The 27,642-nt window shown below is 41.5% G+C and overlaps 1 protein-coding gene across 5 annotated transcripts; it reads left to right on the plus strand.

The window, feature by feature from the left end:
• Window positions 1-464: 464 nt before the first annotated feature.
• Window positions 465-27,530, plus strand: LOC113126270 (MAP7 domain-containing protein 1-like). Of its 5 annotated transcripts, none has more exons than XM_026300231.2 (17): window positions 465-842; window positions 12,835-13,050; window positions 13,747-13,815; window positions 15,804-15,967; window positions 17,021-17,129; window positions 17,961-18,065; window positions 21,602-21,721; window positions 22,271-22,422; window positions 22,780-22,922; window positions 23,437-23,666; window positions 24,210-24,504; window positions 24,660-24,840; window positions 26,056-26,160; window positions 26,296-26,346; window positions 26,435-26,489; window positions 26,588-26,857; window positions 26,942-27,530. In XM_026300231.2, the coding sequence occupies exons 1-17, from the start codon at window positions 776-778 to the stop codon at window positions 26,950-26,952; spliced, it is 2,343 nt and encodes a 780-aa protein (XP_026156016.1). In that variant the 5' UTR covers window positions 465-775; the 3' UTR covers window positions 26,953-27,530. The 5 variants fall into 5 exon arrangements, with proteins under 5 accessions (XP_026156016.1, XP_026156017.1, XP_026156018.1 ...); XM_026300232.1 differs by having other exon boundaries at window positions 466-842; window positions 22,295-22,422; XM_026300235.1 differs by lacking the exon at window positions 465-842 and adding an exon at window positions 3,234-3,317.
• The last annotated feature ends 112 nt before the right edge of the window (window positions 27,531-27,642 follow it).

Genomic DNA, 27,642 nt, shown 5'->3' on the forward strand with positions numbered 1-27,642 from the left:
ACTTCTTTGGAATGAATTTAAACGAAAATATTGGCCTAACTAATGGCAAAATAAAAACCGAATTCAATTATGAGACTATAATTGCGTTATTGTTTTTTTAAATGTAGTTTTTCTGTGCAAATTTAAATCATTTATTTTTTTGTGCAAAAGTGGCAACTTGCAAAAGAAACTTTGTGTCCAACAGAAGTTATCTCCACATGCACCACTTTTTTTTCTGTTTAGGACTTTCACCAGCATGTCGTTTTCTTCTATGTCAGTTTGCTCAGTTGTGACAGACATAACCTGCAGGATCGTGAGGTTATGACTGAGCTGTCTCATTGAAAACTAAATGAAGATGACAGACACATGCGGCAGAAAGCTCTATAGATCCTGAGGTCAGATTTAAAAAATCTAAATACTTGATGAAAATGGAGATGGATTTTATTTTGAAGATTGTGTCCGGAAGTATTCTTCATGGTGTATAACCTGACTCAGTGACTCACTGAAGCTTTTTATTCTCACACTGCAGATTTTCCACTAAAGACCTATAGACCTGCTGGATTGGATTCTCTAATTTTAACAAGACATCAAGTTACTTTAATTGGACATTTTAAACTCCCGCCGCTGTTTTCAGACGGATCTTCTTTTATTTCGGTAACATTTTGGTCACTTTTCTTCCATTCCAGTTGGATATACACAGGGTGTGTTTGGGCGAGCTGTACCGGGAGTTTCATCTCCTGTACTTGTGTGACTCTGAGGAATGACAGCAACTGGGAAGGGACTGCGATCCGCCTGAATGGAAACCATGGATTATAAGGAGCTTGGGCGTAATTTCGAGGAGAAGCTGACACTCACAGATAAATGTGAGTATCTTACATCCAATGGAAATAAAAATATAGGTCACTAATAATGCTACTGTAAATTAAAGTGACAGCAGGGAGGAGGAAGTGGGATTCTAATTATTCTGTTATTTTGGGGGTTTTATTTCTTGATCTGTCCTATTAATCACAGTGAAACGGCGTCTGTATTAGTTCACGATCACACCTTCCTGGGCTTTAAAACTCAGCAGATCAGATTCCTCCTCATTAAAACCCGAGAAAACAGAGTGTTCGTCCGTCTTTGCAAACCGCTGTAATTCCTCTACAGCGGGCTGCCTGCGTCTCTAACAGGCGGGTCCTAAGGAGCAGAGATGTGGAAATGCTGCACTGAGCTGTGGTCTCCATTACCAAACACGACAGTGGTGCACAGCGTGAAAAATGGCCCATATGCATCAGCAGACAGACCTGACACTGGAGAGCTAAAAGAAAACAGATGTCTGCAAAAGAAAGAAAACAATCACAGTTTTCAGAATATAAATGAGATATGAATCACCTCCCTCTGTCCTTTTGATCTCCTCCTGTTGTTGGGATTCAGTTTCTTGCTCAAGAGCACTTCAGCAGCTCAGATGCGTCTGCAGAAGTAAAATCCTCATAATTCTGCAGCTGATATTAGTGACTTGTGTTTTTTAATGTCTTATATTTTGTGGTAGTGGCTAAAACTGGTTTTCTTTATTCCTTGTCTCATTCCTATTGTGATGTGAAGACAGTTGAGAGAAAGCTTTATTCTGTACTCCTCCCTCACACACGGTACATGTCCCTTTGACCTGTGTGCTGGCAGAAGGTGACTTTGTGTTCACTGGCAGCCCTGGCCCTGTTTCCACTTGATGTGGAGATTCAATACAGGGAGAAACGTCTGCAGCAGGTTTTTATTGCTGCAACGTCAGACTGTCATGTACGTGTCGGTGTCTGTGTGGCAGCTCTAGAAACAATCGCTTTTTCTTTATTTTTTGCCTTTATGCACTGATGATAGAACCAAAACAACTGGTCAGGCAGTGATGTCAGGATTTTAAAATGGTTTACACTGGTAGACTTTTAAAATGAGGCTTTGTCCTTGTAAATATATAACAGGATGCTGCTTGTACAGGAGGAAGGTCTCATCCTGTGTATGTTTTTGAGGCATGATTGTCAAGATTCCCGGATGAATCGGGAGACTTTTTCTTAATTCTTCAGAGTTTGTTTTAAAAAGCTCTGGAGCAAATCCACCCATCAGTAAGTGATCTAAGATGAAAAACAAAGCATGTTTTGGTAGCATTGATAGCTGTAGCACGCAGCAGGTTTGATCAGCATGTGATGCTATAAGGAATGCTGAATGTTCAAAAAGGCAGGGGTGTTAGATAAACAGAGAAATTCTTTCTCTGTGACTCCTTTCTGAGAGTTGTGGGTCTCATTCTAGTAAAGATAGAAAGAAAAGCAAAATCAGCTAAGGTTTGTTTTTACAGTTTGGTGTGTCGGCATAACTGTGCTGCCGATCATAATCCCATATCACAGTGATTTATTCAGGTCTAAGGTTGGCAGACCTTTGGTTTAGCCCCTAATGCATGTAGACTACCAAAATCCCTCCTGCACACACACATGCTTACCCCTCCTGACATCCCTCATAATCCCTGAAACCAGTCAATCAGTGACATTTTGCCACTTAATCTGGGCCTGTTTTTCTTTCTATTGGTGTTTTAGGGTTGACGATACAGTCTGAGCAGAAAAGCCCAGAGCTGAGGTTTTTCCTTTGAGGAAACACAGCTAGAAGCTTCCTTTCTGACTGGAGTCAAACCAAGCCTCTCCAAGACATGACATGTTCAAAGACTCTCTGTTTGCTGTTCACAATAGGAGTGGCACCAGCTTCCTTTGCTGAGACAATGCACTTTTTTGTGCATTGCAGATCGAAACCTCTTCTGTTGTTTAGAGTTTAAATTACAGTACATGTTGCAGCTCCTTCTAATGTACAAACTTCTCTTTTCCCTGATGTCTGCACTGCCACAGGACCAATGTTTCCAGCCTTGCTGCTCTCTAGAGTTAAATGCTCCTTTATGGAAGTGATCATGAGACGTTCACTCCCTTTGGCCCTGCGTGCCTTTTTCTTGCCACACTTTTGAGATCACAGCCAGCCTGGAAATATAGATACTGGCCTAGAAAGCTTCATCCCCCTGGTTTGGTTTGCCTCTATCTTTAGTCATTCGTAATAAGCATTTTTAAACTGTGAATAGTCATTACAAACATCCAGCCTGGTCAGAAACCAAAGTCATGGCCACTGCAACGTTGCTGGAGAGCCAGGACCCATCAGGGAGCTAACTCTAGTTTTGGGCTGAAGGCTGCATTTGTATAGTTTGTCACAACCAGGCATCTGTAGTTCAGGTCGTAGCTGTAATCAACAGGGTGTGATGGGAGGGGCAAAGAGCTTTAAGGTACTGTTTATGGTGGGACTGTGAGTCTCAGTAGACCTTCTAGTAGCTGAAAAGAACTATGGTAACGTACCATCCTCATTTGTGAATTACTCAGTTTTTTATACGGCTTCTGTGAACATTTAAGCGAAAGACTCAAAAGCCAAAAAGCAAAGCTCCTTTTAGCTCCTGTAGTTAGTTGGAGCTTTTGTTCTCATTGCTCTGCCAACTGCGTCTCATTTGCGGCCTGGGGGCTCAGATGCTGGTGAGAGGTGTGGAAACTTTGGCTAGAATGACTGAGATATTGGACAGGGAGACTGGGTTTGGGCATGTTGTTGTGGTTTGAGTGGATCTGTAAAAAAAAGAAGACAGAAGGAAGAGGCCAGAGCGCACTCCTCTCCATGCTCCACGTCAGCGATCCCTGTGTCCACATGCTATAAATCACAGCCATGACGCCAGCGCCCGCACAGGGAAAGGAGAGGAAGCTCTCTATTCTGCTGCTGAGTATAAAGTAGGATGTAGCTTCCTGAGAGTTTATGCACAGATTAGTCATTTTCACCTTCGCACCCAGAAAAAAACTGATTTAGTGAATGGGATGATAATGTTAATAATCGTGTTTGCAGCATAATCCTGTTAGAGGACGGTGTGAGGCAGAGTTTAGTCATAAAGGGAGCTGTCATATCCCATTTTATAGATTAGAGTCATTGTAGTAACACCTACTCTTCTTCTACACAACAGAGACTATTTTAAAGGTAATGTAGGAAGAGAAATAAGAGAAATTAGAAGCAGACATATTCTTACTTTTTCTGAGTTGACAAAAGGGGCAAACACTTATTCTAACTAACCATTTTCTGGCCTTTATACCAGTGTTATTTCCAGAAAGAAGGGATCTTTGTAGTTAGACAGTCTCATTAGAGCTCAAATATATAATAAATAATCATATCAATGCATAACTTTATAATATACATTGATTATACTGTATATATATTAACTTAAAATAAAAATTTAAATGTACTACTACATTATCCTTTCCTCAACAGTTAAGCTGCAAATAACTTGTTTTAATTTTGGATTCATTTTCTCACTTTCTGACCCCACAGTGAAACAGACAGAGATGAAAATCTTAGCTGAGAAGCTGGACATAGAATTTTTTTCTCAATGTTATTTCTGAAAAATCAATACTATTACACAAGTGCCAAATACTAATATCATAGCAGTATTTTTGTTGGCATACTTATAGCGATGTATCAGCCTTTCTTGCGCAAGACTGTTTGATTTAATTAAAGTAACCCTCAGTTTTCAGTACTCAACACTTTTTTATACTTGTGCTACACGAACATTTCTGTTTGTAATGAGAGTATTGATGCTTGATATCCCGCCCTAGTTACTGGAACAGTTACATGAATTTGGCCTTTAAGTCTTGTGCTGCTCAGCACTTGAATGCAGCTCAAATATTCACCCTGTGGACTGACTTTGATGTGTTAGAGTCTACAGTATTGATTATGTCTTCAGGCCTTTCCAGCTCATCTATCCCCTACCTCTTTCTTTTATTCTGCAGCTCACACGCATTTTACTTCCTCAGGCACTGGGCTAAATATTAAAGTTTAATTGATCAGTATTAATGCAGCTGAATTTATCCCTCCCCCCCTATTTTTAATGTTAAACAGTGATGTGTAGCTGTGCTTGGTGCAAAGGAGACCTCATAAGCTCAAATTTCTTCCTTTATAATTGCAAAGTTTTCTTTGAATTAGGTGTTTTAGCATCATTGGCGTTTATATAGATCTGTTTGGTTTCTGCCCTGTACTGTCCCACTGTACCCATGATGCCTTTCCACATTTACTGGATGTTTTTGTTTATGTGTGAGTCCAACCTCAGGGGAATGACTACCAGATGCAGCTCCCACTCCTGCTTTGAAGTGTATGTGTGCTTATATGTGTTCGTGTGCATGTAACAGCCTTGATGCCAATTTACACTCACACACTCACCACACAACATCTCAGTCACAGGACCCACAGCTCTAATACCAGGATAATGCAGACTGTACGACTGCAGCCTAATTTCATCTGGGAGACAAGACAGCAACACTCCTAGTTAAACAAAACATGTAGATGTATTAGATTGACCTTTTTATTTTAGACAGATCTGACAATAAATTCTCCCAAACAAAGTGAGACACAGAACACATCTTCTGGTTGTGTGAGGAGCCATCATCATGTAGTGTGTCAGATGATTTCTTTCTATTTTCATTCTTTCATCACTTTTTCCATTGCCCAATCAGTGGTGACCCAGCTAGCAGCTTATTGTACCCTTTTATTTTCCTGACAAGATCCTTTCCAGGCTCTTCTCTGGAAGACGAAGGTCAGTCAGGTCTTCCTCTGGCTTTTTATTTGATTGCGTTCTGCTTACATTTGACAGGTTTTCGTTGGTGGATTTGATGATGAGCTCTGCAGTAAATCATGTCTGACCTCAACGAGGCTTTGTCACTGTCCTGCAGCATGTTGGTTTTTCTTTAAAATCAATGAACATCTGATGTTTTTCTAACAAAAACCAACACAGGTAATATGTTGTAACCTCTTCCTGTTGATTTTGGTGAGTGGAGGTTATTGAATCCACTTCATTGTGGCATTTATAAAACGCAGGAATGGATTCATTTATTTCAGTTTTGTTTGTTGACCGGCTCTAAACAGGCTGGAAGCAATGTCGACCACTTGCAGAACTGAAACCAGACCCCAGATTAAACTTAGCCCATCATCACACCTCACCATGCTGCCAGGTCAACGTGAGTCAGCCAGACACAGTTATGCCCTACTTTATGAGTCCAAAACAACAGTTTGGTGGGACAGCCGCGATCTCCAAGATGTACCTGATTCTAATGTTTCCATCACACCTTTGTTTTTACCAAATATTCATTGATCATGGTGGACACATTTTGGTTGGTACCAAGAGTTAGTGCTACACTTAATATTTGTCTTCTAGCTTTTGTTCTCTTAAAGCAGTTGCTGTACTTCAGCGTGACCTTTCACATCTTGTGTTGTTAAGTCAGCAGTTGAAAAAATAGATGGACAGTTCAGGCTTGTACCACACAAAAGCTTTATTGTTATTGCTCAGATAATTATCTTCTTCCTACAGAGACACATATTTCAGTGGTAACTTGATTACTTACATCTTGTGCCCTGCTTGTCTTTGATATGTTGTGGAGATGACCTAATGATGAGGTCATGAGGAAGTGAAACTTCCTGACTAAAGCCTCATTCAGAACAAGCTGTGCCTCAGTTATTTTCTCTCTGTCCCCAAAAGAAGATTTTCTCTGCTCTCAGAAATGGTTCAGTATTTCTTTTCTTGCTGTTCAACCTTTGACCTTATTTTTAGCCTCAATCTTAATCTGCTGAAAAGAGAAGCAGGAAATAGTGAATAATAGATCATCTACAGTATATATGATTCACGCTTGGCTCTGTTTTGCATCTTTGTGACTGGGTAACCCACTTCTTTGTGGTTAAAAGCATCTGGAGATTCCTCTGGTTTGCAGAGGAGTAACATCATGCCTTCTTCCTCACCATTTACTGGATCTATTTTAGCTTTTAGTCAAAACCCAGACTGTTTCTGCAATACTTGGTTCATACTTTAAATAGCCTGTCATGTTTTCAACTGACTCATCAATTTTTAGTGTAAATTTACTCTGATAGTAAATCAGCCACATGTATCACTTGCTGTGTGAGAACATAAAACCTGATAGGTATAGTCACATTAGCTAAGAGTGGTGTCACTTAGCAAACGGTCGGCTAAGTTCACTTTAAACCAGATTTAAAATCATGAATTCAGAAAGAAAACAGCATAATCATGAACACTGGCTTACATTCGTTTTGCGTGTGACTGGTCTGTAATTGAAACCTAGCTTTAAATTTAAGGCTTGTCTGCAGACAAAAAGTATTTTTCCTCCTGTGCCAGTGATTGGTAGCTGTCCATGTTGTTGCTGTTGCTGGAACTCATTATAAACACAGCTGTTGGTCTGGTGACCTCTCACGGTGTAACAGGAGAAAGGTGGGGGTCCAAAGGTCTGTGCAGCATTAGTTCATTTGGCATGAAGTTGTCCTGTGCCCTCAGAGGCAGTTTGTGTTATTGACATTGTGTAGTCGAGCTTTTTTGCAGCACATATGTTCGATTTTGGACTCACTGACTTTTTGCTTGATTTGATTGTTGTTTGTCTTGAAATGAGGAAGTCGTATTTCAGTTTGTTCATCAGATAATAGATACATTTTCTCCTGCTGTTGATGTGAAAACCTGTAGATTGAACGTTTTTATGCCTCACATAGAGCCAGCTCTCATGACACCCCATCTGCAGACGAGTGTTTTAGCTTTTGTTGCACCAGAGTCCCAGGAATGTTCTTCCTCTGCTTTTCCCTGGGGTGTGGACGCTTGTTGTCAGGAGCATTTCCGTTTTTTCTATCCACAGAGGAAAAGATGGTGTAAACGTCCATTAGGGTCATCTGTGCTCCTTGACATTTGTAAACATTTGTGAACCATCAAACACTCAGTGATCTTAGCACTTTGTAAATGTCTGATTTTGGTTGTAATACTGAAAATTCCTGGAGTCAGTTGGTCTATTTGTGCATTTTGTGAAAGTAAAAACAATGAGATATTATCCTTTTGTTCTGACTACATGTACAGCATTGAATCTCTTCCCTTTTTGGATGATTTTGTCCAAGTTCCCTCCTTGACACAGGCAGACACACAACAGACAGACATTTGCTCTGTAAACACGTGCAAGAGAAATGTGAATGCCAGGGATTCCTGAGGCTGGCCTGACCCAGATCCAACATGTCCCACTCATCACAGACACACACACATGAGTTTGCACACTGGATCTCCCATGTAGCAGCACAAAACAAAAGAGGGTGACCCGCTTCACATGGAGGTCTGACCTGATCTTTTTTTTTTAACAAAGACTGATTTAAAGGAGGTTTGCATTTAATATTTTTCCTTTTTACTGTACACACTGTTAACCAAACTCATAAATAGCACTTCAGAGAAACATCTTAACAAATGTTCCCTAAAAGACATGTCGAAAACCTACTATTTATATTAAAGCCTAGAAATTATTTAAAAGAATATACATCAGATCACAAGATAATCTCAGTTTTCCAACATATTGTACCTTTAAACTCAATGCAGAGGCATAAAAATGCATCACTGACTATGCTTGATTGGTAAGTGAAATTTACCCAAAGATCCACTCTCTTTTAGTAAATATGCATACAGTATGACAGCCCAGTTAGACCAGATGCACTGAATGTAAATTGTTGCCACAACTGTCCTTGCAGCCATTGTCTTGTCAGTTGAGTGCAGCTTCTTCTTTTGGATGTTGTTTAGTTTACAAGTGAAAATCTCCCTGGAAAATACTCTTCAAAACACACATGAATGAATATGTCTCTTTTAGGAGTTTGCTCTTTGTCTTTTGTTTTCATAGATACTTGAAAACCTCATCATGCAATTGCCACTTCGCTATTTCTGTCGGTTTAGTCAGTGCACATGAAAACGACCAAACCATCTTTGGTAAAAATCAGCTGTAATTTCATGTGGCTAAGTTTGCCTTTTAGTTTGGCAGGTTACTGGCTCTCTTTTGGACAGCTTTCTTTGTTTTATTTTATTATTAGTTAAACAGATTTTACCCCAGATGGATTTGGATTATACCAGCCAATGTGGCACAAACACAAACAGAGTAAAGTTTCCTGCCCTGGCTGTGCAGTAAATCTGGTGCGCCACATGCTGGCTGCGGTCACTGTGCCGTCCCAAGGTGCCTCGACAGAAGCCAGCCCCTTTTATGGCCGACATTCTCAGTATGGTGCTTATCGCTATTTATAGTCCCGGAGTCTGTCACAGTGGCACAGAAACCTGAGATGGCTGTGGAGGGATGAGAAGCCGTGGGGGAGGAGGGCGTGAGGCAGTGATGGTGAACATCACGCTGAATTTGTGTTTCTGTGTTAAATGCAGCCTGTCACACGTGGCATGTGATAAAGGACACTTCAAGGCTGTGTGGACTTTTATTTTTATTGTTGCGAGGACACCACTGAAAACCTGCCCATTAATATTAAGGCTGCTTATTTCAGTTAATACTGTGGTTTAACTTTGCACAAGTAATAAGTAGTTGTTTGTTAGTTGTTGGTGTTGGATTTCACCTTTGATGACTGTTGAATAGACAGTAATAGACAATAATGACTTTCTTGTCATATAATGACAGAGTCAGCCACATGGAAACTAAATATGTATCATGTTTGTTATAGATGTAGTGTGGCCTTGACATCAATTCTAGAAACCTGGACCTTAGGGCTTAACAGCACCTTAATTTCCTCCCCTTCTCTTCTCCTGTGGTCCACTGTGGATGTTCAATCACACAATTTTAAAAATCTTTGATTTAGACTAATACATGTACAGTATTAATCACCCTTGATCGAAATTTTCAGCCAAAAAGAGCATTTAAAAGGACCTGTAATCACAACGCCTCTTTAAAAGAGCTGCATGTCAAATATTATATTTGGGACTCATTTCTCTTCACCTTTATTCACCACTGACAGTGAGACTGTGGCGACAAATTGCTTTTACAGGATGCCACATCCCAATAAGCTGCAACTGCATTACCTGTGTAATCGTGACTAACATTTGTTTTATTGCTCATAAGTGAAACTTTTTATTTGTAAGAGGTGGAATATGTCATTTCATCATTGAGTTTAACACACAGCCACACCCATGCTGCGCCCATTGTAATGACTAGTTTGAGTCAACTCTGCAACATGAATCAGAGTCAGAGGAGGGATCTCACCTCTAGCACTGCTGCCTTGTGCTCTGTGGGTTAGCTGTGCAGCTTATCACAGTGGTACAAGGCTTACACACACACACACACACACACACACACACATTAGACATAAGAGGTATTTGGTGATGTTCCAAACTAGTCAAGATACAGCACAAAAAACATAATATCCTACATTTCTTTACACCCAAACAGTCAAACAATTGAACAATGACAATAGTCCTGCATCTCTGAAATGAAAATATTTGTACTTACAAAGGTACAAGTGTGTCAGAGCCAAAGGAGCAGCGGGATGGTCGTGTTTTTTGACAGTGTCATGGTGGCAGTTTAATCAGAACCACTTGATAATAAGCTTTTTAAAAGATGTTTGTCTTGTCAGCCTTCTACCTACCAAACATGCCTCCCCCTCCCCACCCCAAAACTCTTTTGAATTTAAGTGGTCTTGGTGAGTGTAATCATTTCCTCTTTAGATTCACTATGTTCTTACAGCCATAAAAGGCTGGAAACTGAACAAACTTTGTGAATAAATAATCTTCTCAAGTAAGGAGGACCACTGCAATCCTCTTCTTGTGAAATCCTAATCCTTTTTTCAGTATCAGGTCTTAGCAGTGCCATCCTGTCTGAACATGACCCTGCATCCTTTCTCTTAAAGTTGTTCTCACATCTAAACACACATGGGGCTCTAATTCATATCCTATTATTCCTCCATTAGTATTCTGCAGTGCTGCCTGTGCATTAAGCCCTGTGCTGAAGTACAGTGGGGGCAGTTGGGGAGGAGCCCAGTGTTAATCTGTGATTTATGTGGTTCGGTGAGCGTTTGGATGGACCCGCAGAGAGCGTCACGGTCCATCTGCCCGTTGTTGGCTTACTCGAGTGGAGAGCTGGCCTCCTGCCTCCAGCATCTCACCTTCCTGCCCTACTATATCTGAGCTCCCGGCTCATTATTTCTGCAGCTCTGTGCCTCACTGTTCCTGTTTTTATCTCTTTTCCTTTTGTCTTTTTAAATCCCATACTCCCGTTTCTCCTCGTCATTATAAAAACAGCCTGCTGCACCACTTCTGCTCTCTCATTGTCCTCCTGCTCTCCTTTCTCTATAAATCTCTCCTCTCACTCTCCACATGTCCTTGTTGAACAGCACAAATTGTCCCTTCTCCTTCTTCCTGCTCCTCGATGCGTCACTGCAGCTCTGTGCAGTTTGTCATTGACTTCTTCAGTGTGACAGTCACACAGAAAGGGATGAAGGTACAGGCAGAGGCTGAGAAGACGGCCGACGCAGAGCAGTGATTAAAGCAGGATGTGTTTGAAACATTTTCCAAACTCTTTGTCATCCTTCACTAAAGGTCAGAGGTCAGGAAGTCTGGCCTCATAACCGGATCAGTGTTGAGACAGTGGTCATGCAGAGACGTTTTGAAATAATTCAAGATGTTTACATAAAACATGATACTGCATATAGCTCTGAAATTTTCATCTCAAATGATTCTGATAACTGTTGTTTTGATTTGAGTTATCAAGAGATACTGCACAGCATCTGGAAATAGTTTTCTGTGCTTCTAGAGGACTGAAAAACAAGTTGATTTGCGAGTGAAAGCCACACGTGTTGATGTGCTCTGTAAATATGCTGCACCTATTCCACATAAAAAACTAAAACAAAAAACTGCAGAACAGCCTAAAGATGCCATTGCTTTGCCTTCATTGTTTGACCAACCTTACGCCTGCATTACAAACTCTGGCTGTATAACAATATCTACAATATGTACATGCAATATGTAGAAAGGCATTAATTAGTGTAATTGTATTTGAAGTCATCCAGACAATGCCAAAAGTCTCATTTGTCATATTTCTATCTAGACCAAAAGAGAAAATGTGAGGATTTTTGAAGACGTGCATATTTACCAGGGAAGCAGAGTCTAAAATAATGCTGTCAAGAGGCATTATGGGAAATGCAGGATCCATACAATGGGTTAAAATTCATTCATTCTTCTTACATCTCTTGCAGTTTAAAACCTAGATTACAGTGATCAGCATGAAATCACAAGATACTTGGCATTATTACTCATTGATTTAGCAGTTATGTAATTATAAAACTTTGCTGACTAATTCTCTGTTATTGAAAATGTATCTGAACAAGTCGTAATGTTGAGTCAGTGGTAAATTCTTCACGCACCCTGACAGTCTTAACTGGGATTATTTTGTGCCTCAGACTGAAGTCAGGGGATTTTTAAATCATTCTAGGTGGCTCTGTGGGGATAATTAAGCCATTTCAGTATTAATTATCCCCATGATAATCACTATGTAAACATTCTTTTTAGGGAAGAAAATTAAAATAATCTTACAGAGCAATCTCCAGTGTGTGCATCTTCCCCCCGACAGGAAAAATCAATGTGGCTGTTAGCCTCTCAGGCTTTTTAGTTTATTTGTTGCTCTAGCTGCACTCCTCAAATAAAAACCCACGCTGAGAGTCTCACCTTCTGCTGGTGTGTTTAACACTGTTGACAGGAGACTCAAACCTTCAGGGACGGAGGGGGGAGTGTAGCGTCTTGATGCAGATCAGCTGTGAATTGCATGTGAAAGTGATGTTAATGATTTCTAATGAGGTGAGAGTGTTAATGAAGGTTTACAGGTTTATAGTGAAGGTTTGTCAGAAATGGAGCCAGACGCCGTGACGACTGCACACTGACTATGACTGACACACCAGCACGACGTCACAAATTAGACAGAAACACCTGTGACAGCAATTAAGCAGACACACTGTTGTAATGTCTTAATCAGGCTGTCTCCTTCTCTTTCTATCCTCCAGCTCTGCCCCTGCAGACAGAGTCTCAGTCCATTCAGAATGAGGACAAGTCTCTGGGGAAGGACCATCTGAGTCCAGAAGACTCAGCCATCACAGACCTGTCTCTTAAGACAGACTCTAGCCCCAAAAGTGAGACCCCAACCAAGACAGATGAGTCCTCCAAGACTGATGTCAGACCATCCACCGCGGGCTCCAGCAGCAGCCCTCAGCCCAAGAAAGGTAGTGTTGTGGAGGTTTTTGTTAATCAATATACGCACAAGAGTCACATCTACACATATATATTTAAATAAGAATGGGCCTAAAGTAATTTTACCTAAATCGACACATGTGAAACTTCAAATGATTCATGATTTTCACATAACTTTTGATGTGCATTGAAGTCATTCACACCAGACATATGGTTGTGGCCTAAAGGCAAGTCATCATTGGCTGCTGGGAGACAGGATGTACAGTCTGGAGAGAGACTGGGGGTAGGTGGAGGAGGGAACCACGTCACAGTGGGACGGGACCTTCTGGTTAATGAGATTTTTTTTCCCCAGCTCATCAGCTGGGCCAAAGCCATGTAAGAAGCTGCAAGGTGGGGAAGGAAGGATGGAGGGAGGAAATTCAGGTTGCCATGGAGACGGGTCTGAAGTATTGCAGGGTCCTCCGTGATTGGTTGAGAATACGCTGCGTATATATTACATAGCACCAAGACCAAGCCACAGGGCTCCCGGTTTTTCAACAGTGTGTGTACGACTTTTCACAGCCCAGTTTTAGGCAGAAAGAGCAACACAAATCATCAAACACCTAAAACTTTTACCGCTTCTTTGAGCAATGTGTCCCAGAGGCTTTCAGGCCAGACAGGATATAATAATTGTTGCAGCATATTCTGGGTGTCCCCAGTTGCCACAGCAATGTTCTTTTTCCTCACAGATTCAATGAGCTCAGAGCAACGACAGAAACTTGCCAAGCAGCGGAGAGAGGAGAGGGCCAGATACATTGGTAAGAAAAGATAAAGTAACACTGCTATTAAATACTGCAACACAAACTTGCAACAAGTTGGATTTTCCTACTGATACTGGGGGGTGCTGCATCAAGCGTGGATTTATTGTCACTAACTTCATGCATGCACAAACTTTTGTTCAAGTCTATTTTTAACCTTTTATCAAGTTCCCTGTTTCTGTCACTCTGCTCTGACGGTTATTGATGTCTCTCATTGTTTCTCCTTGCATGACTCTCAGAACAGCAAACTCAGCTGCAAGGTAAGAGGCTTCACTAAAACCCTGAGCGTTTGCAGCAGCTATGCCTTTGGGAACAATAAACTTTTCTTCCACGTCCTCCTGTTCCAGCCATTCTTCTTCCTTTTATGACTTGATTGACTGGCTGTCATTCAGTAGAGACTTACAAGCCCTTTTAAATCTACATGTTTTTGCTCATGTGAAGTTGATCTTTGTTTTGAATTTATGTATTCTCATCCAACATGCATGTCCTACATCTATAATCATGGTTACACTTTGTGGCTGCAGAATAAAAATTCCTCTTTTGAACGCACTGTTGAAATCATGAAAGCCTCTATCACATTTTCAAATACAAGGCTACTCTCTGTGGATGAACACTAAAGCCTGAACAGTGAATCAGGGAAGATCTTGGTGGGAGTTTCCCTACAGAGACGTCTCCCTGAGCTCAAGGCACTTGGCGTGAAAAATGAGCAGTCATTACCGTGAACTGAGACCAGGCCTCTTAGACAGATTAGATTTAATTACTAGTTTCATTATCATCAATAATATAGTCATGCTGCAGCCACAGCACAGTTAGAGGGGAATTGTGCTGCCTCTTTAGTGATAATATTCAAGGTTTACTCAGATTTAGCTGCTCTGAGATGAGTTTGTTAAGGCTTTCTTCACATGGAGTATGCAATAGGTTGCAAACAGTAGGCACATAATGGCGTGTAGATCACTAAACATAATGCTGACTGTATGTTAAGCCTTTAAACTATAAATAAACCAGAGAATGTTCTGAAAAATTGAGCCTGGATGTAAAAGTAGCTTCATGCTGAATATTTTGTTGTAATCAAATCTCTGCAGTAATGAGAATGTGAAAAGCAGCCTCACATGCAGCAAGCCAACATATTTTTCAATTCTGCTGAACAGAATGCAGACATAATTGGATTTTTTTCAGGAATTGGATTTATGGAGGAGTGAAGAAGGCTTTGTCATTGTGGATGAGGCTCAGACTTGTGTGTCTCTTGGGCTCATTAGAGAAGATGAGCCACAGAATATTGAACTAAATACAAAACACGTCTTTGCCTCACAAAAATTCCAACATTGCACCATCCCTGCAGAGCTAATCAGTCCACTACAAAGTATTTCTATTGCTGTCTAACTCAGTAACATGAGAAAAGACATCATGCCATCTCTTTGGTTAGATCCAGCATGTAACCAACCATCATCTTCCATCCTGACCTTTTCATTGTTCAAACTCTGTGCTGAAAAGATTCATATTTAAATATAAATCTATAGTGTAAGAGAGCGAGTGAAACAGCTGCTGTCCAGCAGGGCGACAGTTTACTTTAAGACGATTGAGTGCTGTTTAATTGTTCCTCAAAGAAATGAGCCACAGCAGCATATGTTCAAAGAAGAAGTCAATCTGCTGGAAGACACAGCGGGAAGCTTCTGCTTATTTACTGTTGTCAGAATCACAGTGTAATGAACACAGTGTCTTCCATCTGTTTCAGATTTTAGTGTTATTTTAGTTTAGTTTTACACTGTTACATTTGAGCAGTTGACTTTGGAATAATTGGCATAAGAAGAAAATCTGGGCAAAAATATTACATTATTACATAAACTTTTAATTTAGCTTGATCGAGCTTTTATACATCATCATCTGGTTTTTAGTGTTGCCTCATATATGTGTTGTCCTCTCTGAACCATAGATGCAGTCGGTTTTACCTGGTTATATCACGGTAACATTTTAAAAATGTTTACTTTCAGCGGCGAAGAAGGCACAGTGGCTGGAGAAGGAGGACAAGGCCCGACGCCTGAGGGAGAGTCAGCTGGAGGAGCGCAGGAGGAAACTGGAGGAGCAGAGACTGAAGGCTGAGAAACGTCGAGCTCTGCTGGAGGAGAAACAGAGACAGAAACTAGAAAAGAACAAAGTAAGAAAAATGCATGACAACCACTTCTCAGGCTTTAATACCTCAAAACCATCCAAGTATGAAATTTGTATTTAAGAAATGATGATTTAAGTATTTGATACAATTACAAAGCGTGTTTTTAATAACACTGACTGTGTCTTGCCCAGGGGCAAATATCCAAACACACTTACTTTACTGCAGACACAGAACATTGTCCTGCTATTAAAAATATTTCTTTTTATTTGAAGTGGGTGGAAAAATCAACACTCTAACAGTGTTTATGTGAACCTTAATGCTTTACACAATTTTGACCACTGGAAAATTGTCTGAGTAAGAGGGATTTGGTCCCATCTTAAACCGCAGTCATGAAGCCAACTATTGGCTGCAAACCAATTTTCCAGCGGTAATGAGCATAGATTTTTCTTTGGCTGCAGTTTGAGTTAACAATTATTGATCACAGTTCCTAACCTCTTTGGTTTGTGACATCTTAAAATGAAAGCTTCTTTTTGTGGCATCTTGTCAAGTTTACACATAACTATGGGATGTTGACAGTTCTACTGAAGGTTTATTTCCCTTTTAAGCTGCAAATTGTTTCATTTCAGTTGCTATTAAAGGAAAATAGACATTTTGGGAACTGTGTTTATTTGCTTTTGTGCTGTAGTTTGTGAGAAGATTGTACAGTATGTATCATGTATCTGTTAGGGTTGGAGCTACAGAAGAGGTATGAGATGCTTGGCTTACAGCATCGGTGAGAAACGCATATCTCTGTCCAGAGTTTTAAATTATACCCACAATACCTTTGTAAGGTAAAAAGCACAAGTTGTGGGATTTGAGTGTTTCTTGGCAGCTGGAAGACTTCAAGCCTTGTTGTCACAGTGAGGTTGCTGCCAGGTTAGCATTAATTGTCGTCATCAAAAAGTTTTACAGAAATACTGAGCTTTATAGCTGCTGGCAGGTGAACTTTTTTAAACTTTGGACAGAGTCTGTTTCCTGTTTACAGTGTTTATGCTAAGCTACACTGACTGGCTGCTGTCCTTCTGCTGTCATTTACTGATATTTTGACTGGTGTTCCAGGAAAGGTATGAGGCAGCTATCAAGAGGTCAACAAAGAAGACATGGGCTGAGATTCGTCAGCAGAGATGGTCCTGGGCGGGCGGGCTCAACCAGACCTCCCGCAGAGAAAGTGAGTTTCCAGAACCAGAACCCCACAGCTGCTAAAGAAGGCAAAATACAAAGGCAGGAGTATGTTGCATCCCCTTTGTAACAAAACTCGTCATGTTGATCAGCGCTTCACAGACTATGACTCACTGAATCAAGTGATGCAATTCAAGGAAATAGCTGGTATTGCTGTCATAAGGGCGGAGTACCAGAGGAACATGACCTACACAGTAATTTATGATGTTAACCCTTTGTTATTCTTCAGTGAATATCGCAAAAATCCATTTTAAATACTGATTTTCCTCATGTAAGGTCATGGCAGATACAGAAAGACAAGCAACGAGGGAGCTGTAATGAAAATGTTTTATTAGAGTAATAGTGTGAACAGTCAGGGAGCTGTGAGCTAATTTCCCTTTTCACACTGTGTTGGTCGATTTCAACCTGTAACGTGCTGCTTCTTTTGGACTCATGACACTGAGGTCAAGACAAGTTTCTCTCCATCAAACTGTGGAAGATCTGGAATGTGTCCGTGAGTGTGTGCGTGATATTTTCTGCACATTTTTTTGGAGAAAAAAGCAAAAAGGCCTCAAGTAGCTACTCTAAATGTGATTTCTAACTATACCACACCCTTCCCATACTCTCCTCAAATTTCCTCCCCCTCTCCTCCATGTCTGAATTCAAATTAATCTCCCTCTAAATGGTACGGAGAAGCCAGTTTGACCTCAGAGAATGGTGAGTCCCTTCAGATCCAGACCGAGGGAGTCGGCAGCCTCTTATCAATCCTCAGCAGGGGCCGCTGCTTGCACCCCGGCCACCTTGTGAACAGTTCTTGTCTGTTGCGTTCTCTCCGGTGCAGGCAGATGCTCGGCCTCCACGGTCAACTTGCCGAGACAGGTGGACCCTGTCATTAACAACAGGCTGTCCAAGTCCTCTGCCACGCTCTGGAACTCCCCCAACAGAAGTAAGGACGACCCGACGTCAATGTCCACCAGGCTTCCTCCTCTTCCCTCCCACCTTACCTTTCCTACTCATCCCCTTCCACCTTCCCCGCTCCTCTTACCCTAATCTGGTTTTTGGTTTTCTTTTATTATAACTGTCGTCTTTGGTGGCCTGCCTGCCTGCCTGTGCTTGGTGACTGGTCATTTACCACCTACTCCCCACTTGTCTCACGCTCTCGGTCTCATATGCATTGTGGTTTTTAATTTCAGTTGGTGGTTGTCATTGATTTAAGTCTCCTTTGCATTTTGGATCAGCCTCCCTTTCACCTCGACATATATTTTGATCTATGTGTTTTACAGGCTTATAAGTTCACATCCTGTCACACCACCTTTCTTTGGTTGTCCCCGTCCAATTTACTGTTGGTGGTTTGGTGTGGTGGTGGTGATGGTAGTGGTGGTGGATATTATAGTTTGCATTGTATTACATTTTGGTTATATGTTTAATTATATATAAATACGTAGTCATAGTTTACATAAAGATGAAGCCTCTCTTGCTTGGTGAACTATCATGCCAGGCCAACCAGTAGTTTTTAGAATACTTCAGTCTGTACCAAGGTGGTGGACTGACTGACGTTGCCTCCATGATACTAGAAGCACTAAGAAAATTTGGGAATACATATTCATCAAATCATATTTTGATATAATAAGAAAGTTTTCTTGAAAAAACAGAATATTTTGTACTTGATACCATGAAATTATGTGGTAATATAATGAAAAATACCTTGTTATATTGTGACAATGGTCATGTTAAAATGGAAAACGTTTCACATTATTATAAGAAGCTGCACATCTTTAGTATCATGGCAGCACTAATACACAGCAATAATCAATATAATATTCAAAATAACTTGTCAAGCTCATTTGATGAGACTCCTGAGTGGCCATTTGTACATAAGCAGCACTGTCTCCAGCTCAGATCATTACGCCTCATAACGTTTGTCATTACAGATCATATCGTCCACAGTGCAGTCTGCAGTTCAGCTCTCTGTTGCCACAGTAGCAGTTCAGATTTTGTGCTGGATCATCACTAATACCGATGATCTGACGCTGCAGGCACATGAAAGGATAATGTGGAGCTGAATCATATTTCTGCAGAGACAGGTTCATTATCAGAGCTGGTGTGTCTGTCACTGGGACCTGCACAGTGAAGCAGTAATAGTGTGTGGGGTGAGCTGACGTTTATAGATCCGCGCATCAATCTACCTCTAGGTAGGTGATCACCAGGCAGCAGCTCAGCCTCCTCTTGCCGCATTGGAGGAAGAAGAGGTGGAGGGAAACCACTGTTGCCTAGCAACAGGAGGTAGTGGGGTTGTTAGTTAATCAGAAAAGATGTAGTGAAAATGATCAATCCAACATACAGCCTGTGCTGTTGTACAGTGAAGGCCAGTTTATGATACAAAGAGTGTTTGTCAAATTTGTAAACACTAAAATTCTCGTACCTAGTGTCGTTCTTGGCAGCTCTGTGCTCTCTGCTCCTCAGTACCTCGAAGAAGCTGAAGCCGTCAGTACACATGGTCGAGCTGCGACTAAAAAACATCTTTGCATGGCAGATTGTCAGTAGAGGTTTTGGTCATAAGAGACAGAAAATCCACACAAACTGCATAAGTGTGTCATAAGTCATTAGATCTCATGTTGAGACAGTGCCTTCTTTACTCTTACTCATTTGTATGTTTTTGTCTCCAGTACAACTGTGCACTAACTAAGTTACTGACTATTTTCACTGAGACCACTTTCATTGTGCACACGTATGACAGATACTTCAATATATGAAATTAAATTTTTAGAAGCAAATCATTATTTCCAATACAAATAGTAACTATAACTATAAAATTAATGTAACAAAACATAAAATGTTACTATGAAATGTAGAGAACTAAGCAGACTAAAATGGAAATGCCAGAGAAAATGACCTAAAAATTGGATTTAAGTGCTGAACTTGAGTAAACATTTCACCATAACCTTTGACAAACTGTCTTCAGGTATAAACTTAGTTTGAAAATGCTGCCATGCAGTGTTTGTTTCTATGATACATCTATTGTTGGAGAGGCCTCAGCTTCTCTATCTGCCCCCTTTTTCCCTCTATATCTGTTTCCGGGTTTTCTAGTATTTATTCTGCACTTTATAAACATTTATACACAGACTTTATTGTTCCTAACAAATATTTTCTGTTAGAAACAAAGATGTTGGTGAACTCTAACAAAAAAGCCACTTTATTCTGTGACACTTGAGTTTGTTTTGCTCATGAGAGAATGGTTTTAGTGTACATGTTTTTTTTCCACCAATTATCATACATCCTGCTGTTGCTGGGAGTCATATATGCCGAATCTTCATCACATGGCACTCAATAACAGATTGACTGTATATTGGGCAGGGTTTAGGTCAGAGCGATGTCTATAGTTTATAGGACAAACAGCACTAAGGCTGAACTCAGCAGAAACTGAAAGGCCTTTGCACGACTCTGGGTTTGAGTGAAGTCGAGTAAACAGACACACTGGCTTATGCGTGATGTATTTTTGAGTAGGTTTGCAGCTCTGTGTGTTGTTATTCATTGTCTGGCTCTGGATGTAACATGCAGGCTAAAGTTCAGTCATTCATCTTGTATGAATTTTCTGTCTCTGAGTCTGATTGTGTCTGATTGGCAGACTGGATTTGAGTTATGCAAACATTTTGTGGTAGCAGTAATAATCTCACTGGATGTTTGAAACCTCAGTGAGTTGAGGTAAAAGAACAGTTATGGCTAGTTGGATTTTATTGCATTTTTGGTCTTGTTTCTTTATTGTGAGATCATGAAATGGGTTGAACACGTCAGATCAGCTCTGATGTTCAGATGGTTTTTTTTAGAAAACACCACCAGCAGCAAACAATTCTAGTCTTTGTAAACTCAGAGTTTACAAACTGGCTTAGTTGTTTTACTGTGACACATTTTCCAGTGCAGTAAGGGCTCATTCACAGCATTATTAGCACACATCTTTTCAGTTCATCTTGTATCTACTCTAGTTAAACTCGCGACCCACTGTATATGACTTTCTGAATGTTCATATATAATGTTATGACCAATCAAACCAAAAACCAGTGCCACAAAAGTTAAAGACTGATACTCAGGTTTTTTTTTTAATCTAATATAAGTAATGTTGTGTTTTCAAACCAAAAATGCTTGAAATTCTATTCAAGTTCAAATCATGAGAACATTTAACAATGAAACTGAATGTGCTGTTCAATAATGGTCTGGTAACAGTTTGGTTCCTTGGCTCCATTTCTTGATGACCAAATCAACCAGTGAGATTGTTCTTCTCTATGTGTGTGTGAATATTTGTGTTAATGTGTGTGTACAAGAGAAGAACAGCAGCATTGTCAGCAGATATGTCTCCTGCAGGGTGAGTGTTAGGAGATATGAGGTTGTTTAGTGTGTAAGACGAGTATGGACTGTATGTTTTCATATGGGGTGTATAGCTGTGTGCTCTGACAGTAACCTGACACTGACAGCGCCCTCTTGTGTCAGCCCGCAGTCTGCGTCTGAGTCCGTGGGAGAGCCGGATCGTGGAGAGGCTCATGACCCCAACGCTGTCCTTCCTGGCCCGTAGCCGCAGCGCCGCCACCCTGCTCAACAACAGCGACTCTTGTAAGTGTGAGCCTCCAACTAGATTCAGTGTACCCACCCTCATTTTTCTACTGCACATGGTCCTCTTCAGTTCACGTTTTAGGGCACTTAAAGAGAGGAAAAGAGCTTGTTTGGTCCATAACATCCAGCACATTTATCCTCTTCTCACACCTCTAGTCTTTCTCTTTCTCATGCATGTGATTTTATATACAACCATGTGGTGATATTGCTCACAGTTAATGCTTGACTTTGAAGACAGCAGTTAAGAATATGTTTTTTCAGTAAATGACTTTAAGGATTAATTACTTGATGTGGTTGTCCAGATTATTCCTGAGGGGAAATGGGGTAACAGTAAAAACAAGTTTATGCTTATGAAATCAATAAATTTGTTTCAAAAAAATATAAAATAATCTCAGCTATCACTACTTTATCTGTCATCTCCGAATTATGGTCTTGTAACACATTGTGTGGCCTCACTGCAAGGCTTTTTATCACTCTGCATGGTGTGTATATGCATAGGGGCCCTGACCTTGGCCCTGCTGCCGCTCTCTGCATGTTTACCTCACTCAGACTCTCACCACTGCTCCCGTTCAGCCTCTGCCAGCCCACTGAACGCCTGCTCCCATCACCACCCACACCAGAACACTGCTGAGCGCTGGAGGGTCTCCTCTGCCAGCACGCCGGACATCACCCAGCGCCAGCGCCGACGAAACTCCACCCCGGTAAGTCATACATACTAATGACCCTCATATGCACATACAAGTGCATCAGCATTCTGTAAATTGATGTGGTGTTATCTATCATCTCTGTAAGATGATCTCAGTAAGATTTTTCTAAGGGTTGAAAAGTTTCTAAAATGGCATTTGAAAACAGGAAACTGAATTTTAAAGCTGCACTAATCAATGTTTTCTAAGACTAACGTAATGTGAAAAGTGTGACAAATCAAAGAATTATCACCCGTCAAAACAAATTAAAGATGTACAGTAGGTTTTGATTTAAAATATCATATTAAAGATTGACATTTAACAAACCTTCACCTCAGGTCATACCTGCTTATTTCTGTCACCTCTTTCTTCAAGGTGGACAAAAAGAAGAAAGAAAAGAAAGACAAGGAGAGGGAGAATGAAAAAGAGAAGAATGCTCTAACAAAAGAGAAAGTACAGAAGAAGAGGCAGACGTCATCACCCAGCACCACAGCCCACAGATCCAGGCCAGAGACCAGGTACTGTCTGGTTGAGCACTATACCCCTTAATTTTACCATGGAAAATCCTTAATGAATTCTGTTTTAACCTTTAGTTAATGTAGGAGATAGACAAAGATGGAGGGAGAGGGAGGTCATGTGTCCTCGTGCTTTATCCTTGGAGCAGGTTAATGTCTGACAGATGGTGTAATGTGCTGTAATCTAACTACTAAACAAGACTCAGTCCGCGATCTGCCAACAGCGCGTCTGTTTGTGTGAGAGTGTGAAGCTTGGAGACAGAATGGGGTTTTCCTGACTGATTCACAGGAAAAAAGATAATTTGCTACCTCCCCTCTTCTCACATTACACCTCCCTACAGCCAAAGAGTCATGGTGACTGAATGGAGAGTTTCAGAGTCACTCATGTCGTCCACATGACCTTCCCCTTGATGGCTATGAAATCCTTTGCCACCAACACTCTTTCTTTTCTCCTTGTGTCTCATGTTTCTCCTGCTTGTATTTCACTTTAAAAGCCAATCTCCTCTCTGCTCCTCAGTACCCCGAAGCCCAAAAACAGACCTCCATCACCTGCCGCCCCCAAGAGTCGACCCTTGTCCCCATTGGTGCCAGCAGCAGCCTCCAAGACCCCCACTGGCAAAAAGACACCTCCTTCTGGGACCAAGGCTCGACCTAAACGGGCCCAGACGCCTGCCAGGGTACAGCCCCAGACGGTCACTCCAGTCGCCGTGGAAACCCAGCAGCCTGAAACAACTGAGGAGAAAAAGAGTGAGTGTTGTTACCATGGAGACCATATCCAAACGTCAAGGTGACCTGGAGGTTTTGGCTGACATTCATGTTGCAGTGTAAATTCAGTGTGAACACACGAGCACTGTGTGTGTGTGTGTGTGTGTGTGTGTGTGTGTGTGTGTGTGTGTGTGTGTGTGTGTGTGTGTGTGTGTAAGAGATGGGACTGGGTAGTTCTATGGACACTAATGCCAATACTGGCCTTTTCTACAGTGTGTAAAAATATAATACTATAATATGATACTATAATATAAAAAACACACTACAATAGATCATTTATAACGTAGAAAACAGTGCAGCTCAGTGCTGTTAGAATACAAGAATTTGATTAAAGATGTAATTCTGCCATTTTCAGGTCTGTATGTGAAATTATCAAAGTTTCAGTAACATTTTAACCTGCATATTCAACATTTATTAACTGGTTTGTAGCTCATTATAATGTAGCTGTAAACATATTAACATAAACAACAACTACAATACAGTAACATGTAACAATATGTCTTCTCTTTGTCATGTTTCTGACAGACTCCAGTGATGTTCCAGCCATTGTGGTGTCTTCTGCACCTGCTACACCTCCTTCCCTCAACCCACCGGTTGTGTCAGCACCTTCTCCTGCTGTGCCAAGTGTAGAGCCGACTGCCTCAGATCCTTCTTCTGCAGCAACCTCCATCAGTAATCCAGTGGCACCGGCCAGCAAACCTTCAGCAGGCACCAACGACCCAGAGGAGGCATCTCGTGTCCTTGCAGAGAAACGCAGACAAGCCCGGGAGCAGCGGGAGAGAGAGGAGCAGGAGCGTCTGGAGCAGGAGTACAGGAACAGGTCAGAATATTACAGTTAATTATGACATGGAAATATGACATGTCATAAATGCACCTCCTCCTTATCTGATTCTTTCAGAAAATGTGTTTGAACTGATTTAAAAGCCCAGATCCTGCTGTTCATTCTGCTAATTCTTGCTGCACACATCTTTTCAGGGTCCTGCGGGAGGAGGCTATGGCCCGGGAGGCAGAGGAGAGGAAACGCAGAGAGGAGGAGGCTCGATTCATGGCCGAGCAGCAGCGTCTGAGAGACGAAGCCCAGCAAGCTGAAGAGGAGAAGGTGGCGCAGCAGAGAGCCAAAGCCGAGCAGGAGGAAAACGAGAAGCTGCAGAGACAGGTCAGTGATCAGGAAACGTGGATGAGAATGGAAGAGAAAGTGAAACAGAAATATCTAAACATTTTGTCTCATCTTGGGGACACTTTTTAATCGATTGGGATCAATGATATTCATTGATCCCAATCGAACACAAAACCTGCTGAATTTTGATTCAGTTATTTCATTGAAAACAAAATTAAAACTCACTGAAAACTCCTTGAACACACTGTTGATTTCTGTTGGGAATCAAACCCCCAAACTCTGGTATCAGTGAGACAGATCATCTGTAACTGTAAATACTCTGAAAACCCTTTAATTTTCCATTAACCAACATGAATCCCTGTGATCCCCACATGCGGTAAACCCACTTACCATCTGGGCAGATTAATGCAGAGGAGCTGGCGGTGCTGGTGGCAGTGGTGGTGGGGGGACTGTACATGTGCCCAAACATCAGGCCCCCCCATGACTGTCTGGCCTCTGCAGATTAAAAGAGAAGAGTGCTGCTGTCACGGATGATGTGTGTCAGGCCTGAGCCCTGACAGTCAGAGGCCTCTTGTCTGGCCGGGCAGATGCCAGCTGGTGACCTCCATAGTGGTGATGAGCAGAGGCTGAGGGGGCCATTGTGATCGCAGAGATAGTGACAGGCCTGTGTTGCCTCTGTGTCGTACGCTCGGCTCTGCAGTGGGCTCATAGTCAGATAAGCAGCGTCAGTGGACGACATGCCTGAAGCACTCGGCTATGCTGGATTCCACTTTTACCCTGAATTGCACCATTGTTCCTTTTGACAGTGCACTAGCTCAAGACGAGAGCATCCTCATAGGGTCTCAAGTGTTGTGATTTCTGCAGTTGAAACTGTCAATAAAATCAAAAGTTTGTGGCTGAATATGTGAAATGGAAAATTATAAAAACAGCAGGCTGCAGTTATTTTGCTCTCAGCAGATGAGATTTATGCACACATCATAAATTTAGATTTTATTTCTGCCTTTAAGATATCTGCTTGGTTGGTGCAGAGTCTAAATACCCTGTGATGCATGTAATGGTGTTACTAAGATAATTTCAACTGGCTTGAAGGATGAAGAGCAGGCTGAGCATGTGCTGCCCCCTGGTGGTCACGGTTTTCTTCTACATCCACAGTAAACAAACCTGGTGTAGCAGATGGGTGCATCTGTGTGAATGGGGGTTACTAAGTGTGTTAACTTTTGTAAGTTTCATATTGTTTTTGTTTCCTTTTCTCAGAGGGAGGAGGCTGAAGCCAAAGCCCGTGAGGACGCTGAGCGTCAGCGCCTGGAGAGGGAGAAACACTTCCAGAAAGAAGAGCAGGAGCGGCTGGAGAGGAAGAAGGTGAGGACAAGGAGAGGAAAACATCTTTACCTTTCAGAAAGTCACACAAGTCACATTCGAAGTTCATGCCAGTACGTTCTGGCCTTAAATAACATCAGCAGCTAACTTACCGATCTGTCCATGTGATCTGCACAGCGCCTTGAGGAGATCATGAAGAGGACTCGGAAAAGCGATGCAGGAGATAAGGTGAGTGGGATTAAACAAGTTCGAAGAAACTAAACCTCCTCTCGTCTTGTTTTAATACCAGAAGTTTGTTTGTTCTTTATAACCACAGAAGGAAATCAAAGCCTCTCCACAGGTCAACGGCAAGAACACAGAGCTCAATAAAGGTAACTGCCAACCCTCATCCTAATGAGGGATGTACTGTGGATGTCTTCAAGCAGTTGAGTTGCTAAACATCTTATAAACGTATCTATATTTTCTGTAGCACCTGGAAGCCTGCAGAGTCCTGGTGCAGCTGTGCTCAGCCCGTCACAAGGTGTGTCTGGTCCTGTTGTAAATGGCGTCCAGGTAACTGCTCACCAGAATGGCCTCTCAGCCAATGGAGAGGCAGCAGACTATGAGGAGATCATTCAGCTGAAAAGCAGTAACCCCAGTCAACAACAGAGCGGCCTGGTCAGCGAGCCGATCCTGGCATTTGAGGGTGGAGAGCCCTTCCTGATGAAAACAGGCTCTATGAAGCCTCAGCATGTCGCAGGTACAGTAACAGGACACACCACATAAGACTGTGATCATAGAAAAGGGTCTCACGCTGTACCTTTGTCTTTCTGTTTCCCTGCAGAGGTCCTGTGAGTCCACACACATCCATGGAGCCTTATGTCTCTGCTTGAGCTACGAGATTCATGCCACACCGCAGCGGCTTATGAAAATAGTGTGCCAAACAAACATTGACGTGCGCTGAATTCACATCTACATTATCTGCCGAGGAGTAGAGAGGAAGAGTTAAACGCTGCCTGGAAAAACATACTCATCTGAAATATGTTTTTAAAAAAGTGCAACAACAAGTATTCTCTGTCTTTATCGCGTGTTATGGTGCAACATTTGTCAAGTTTTACTGAAATGTCACATGCAGATTTTATGGTGCACCTTAAAGATGACTGACTGTAACAAATTTTAGAAAATACAGTATAAAACCCTGAAAATACATAATATTTGACAATGGTTGTTATTATTACCGTCACTATGATATTGTTACTGTTATCTTAAGTTGAACAATGTGTGCGTGTTGTTTTTGTCTTGAATTATTGAGTTATTTAACATGGGGAGCAGTGTACGGACTGGCCACAGACAGTGTATGTAAATGTATAATGAGCCTGGCTGCCTAGGCCTCCTGTTACAGGGGATCTGTGAAATAAAGCTTTACGAAAGGGCCCAGCCTCTGTGCATTCATCCATGTTGCTACACCTGCACTGAATATCCTGGAACAAATACCACTATATATTTATGGCAAGAGTCCAATATTTTGTAAGTATCTTGATTGGG

The sequence above is a fragment of the Mastacembelus armatus genome, chromosome 11, assembly GCF_900324485.2.
Source record: "Mastacembelus armatus chromosome 11, fMasArm1.2, whole genome shotgun sequence".
Lineage (NCBI taxonomy): Eukaryota > Metazoa > Chordata > Actinopteri > Synbranchiformes > Mastacembelidae > Mastacembelus > Mastacembelus armatus.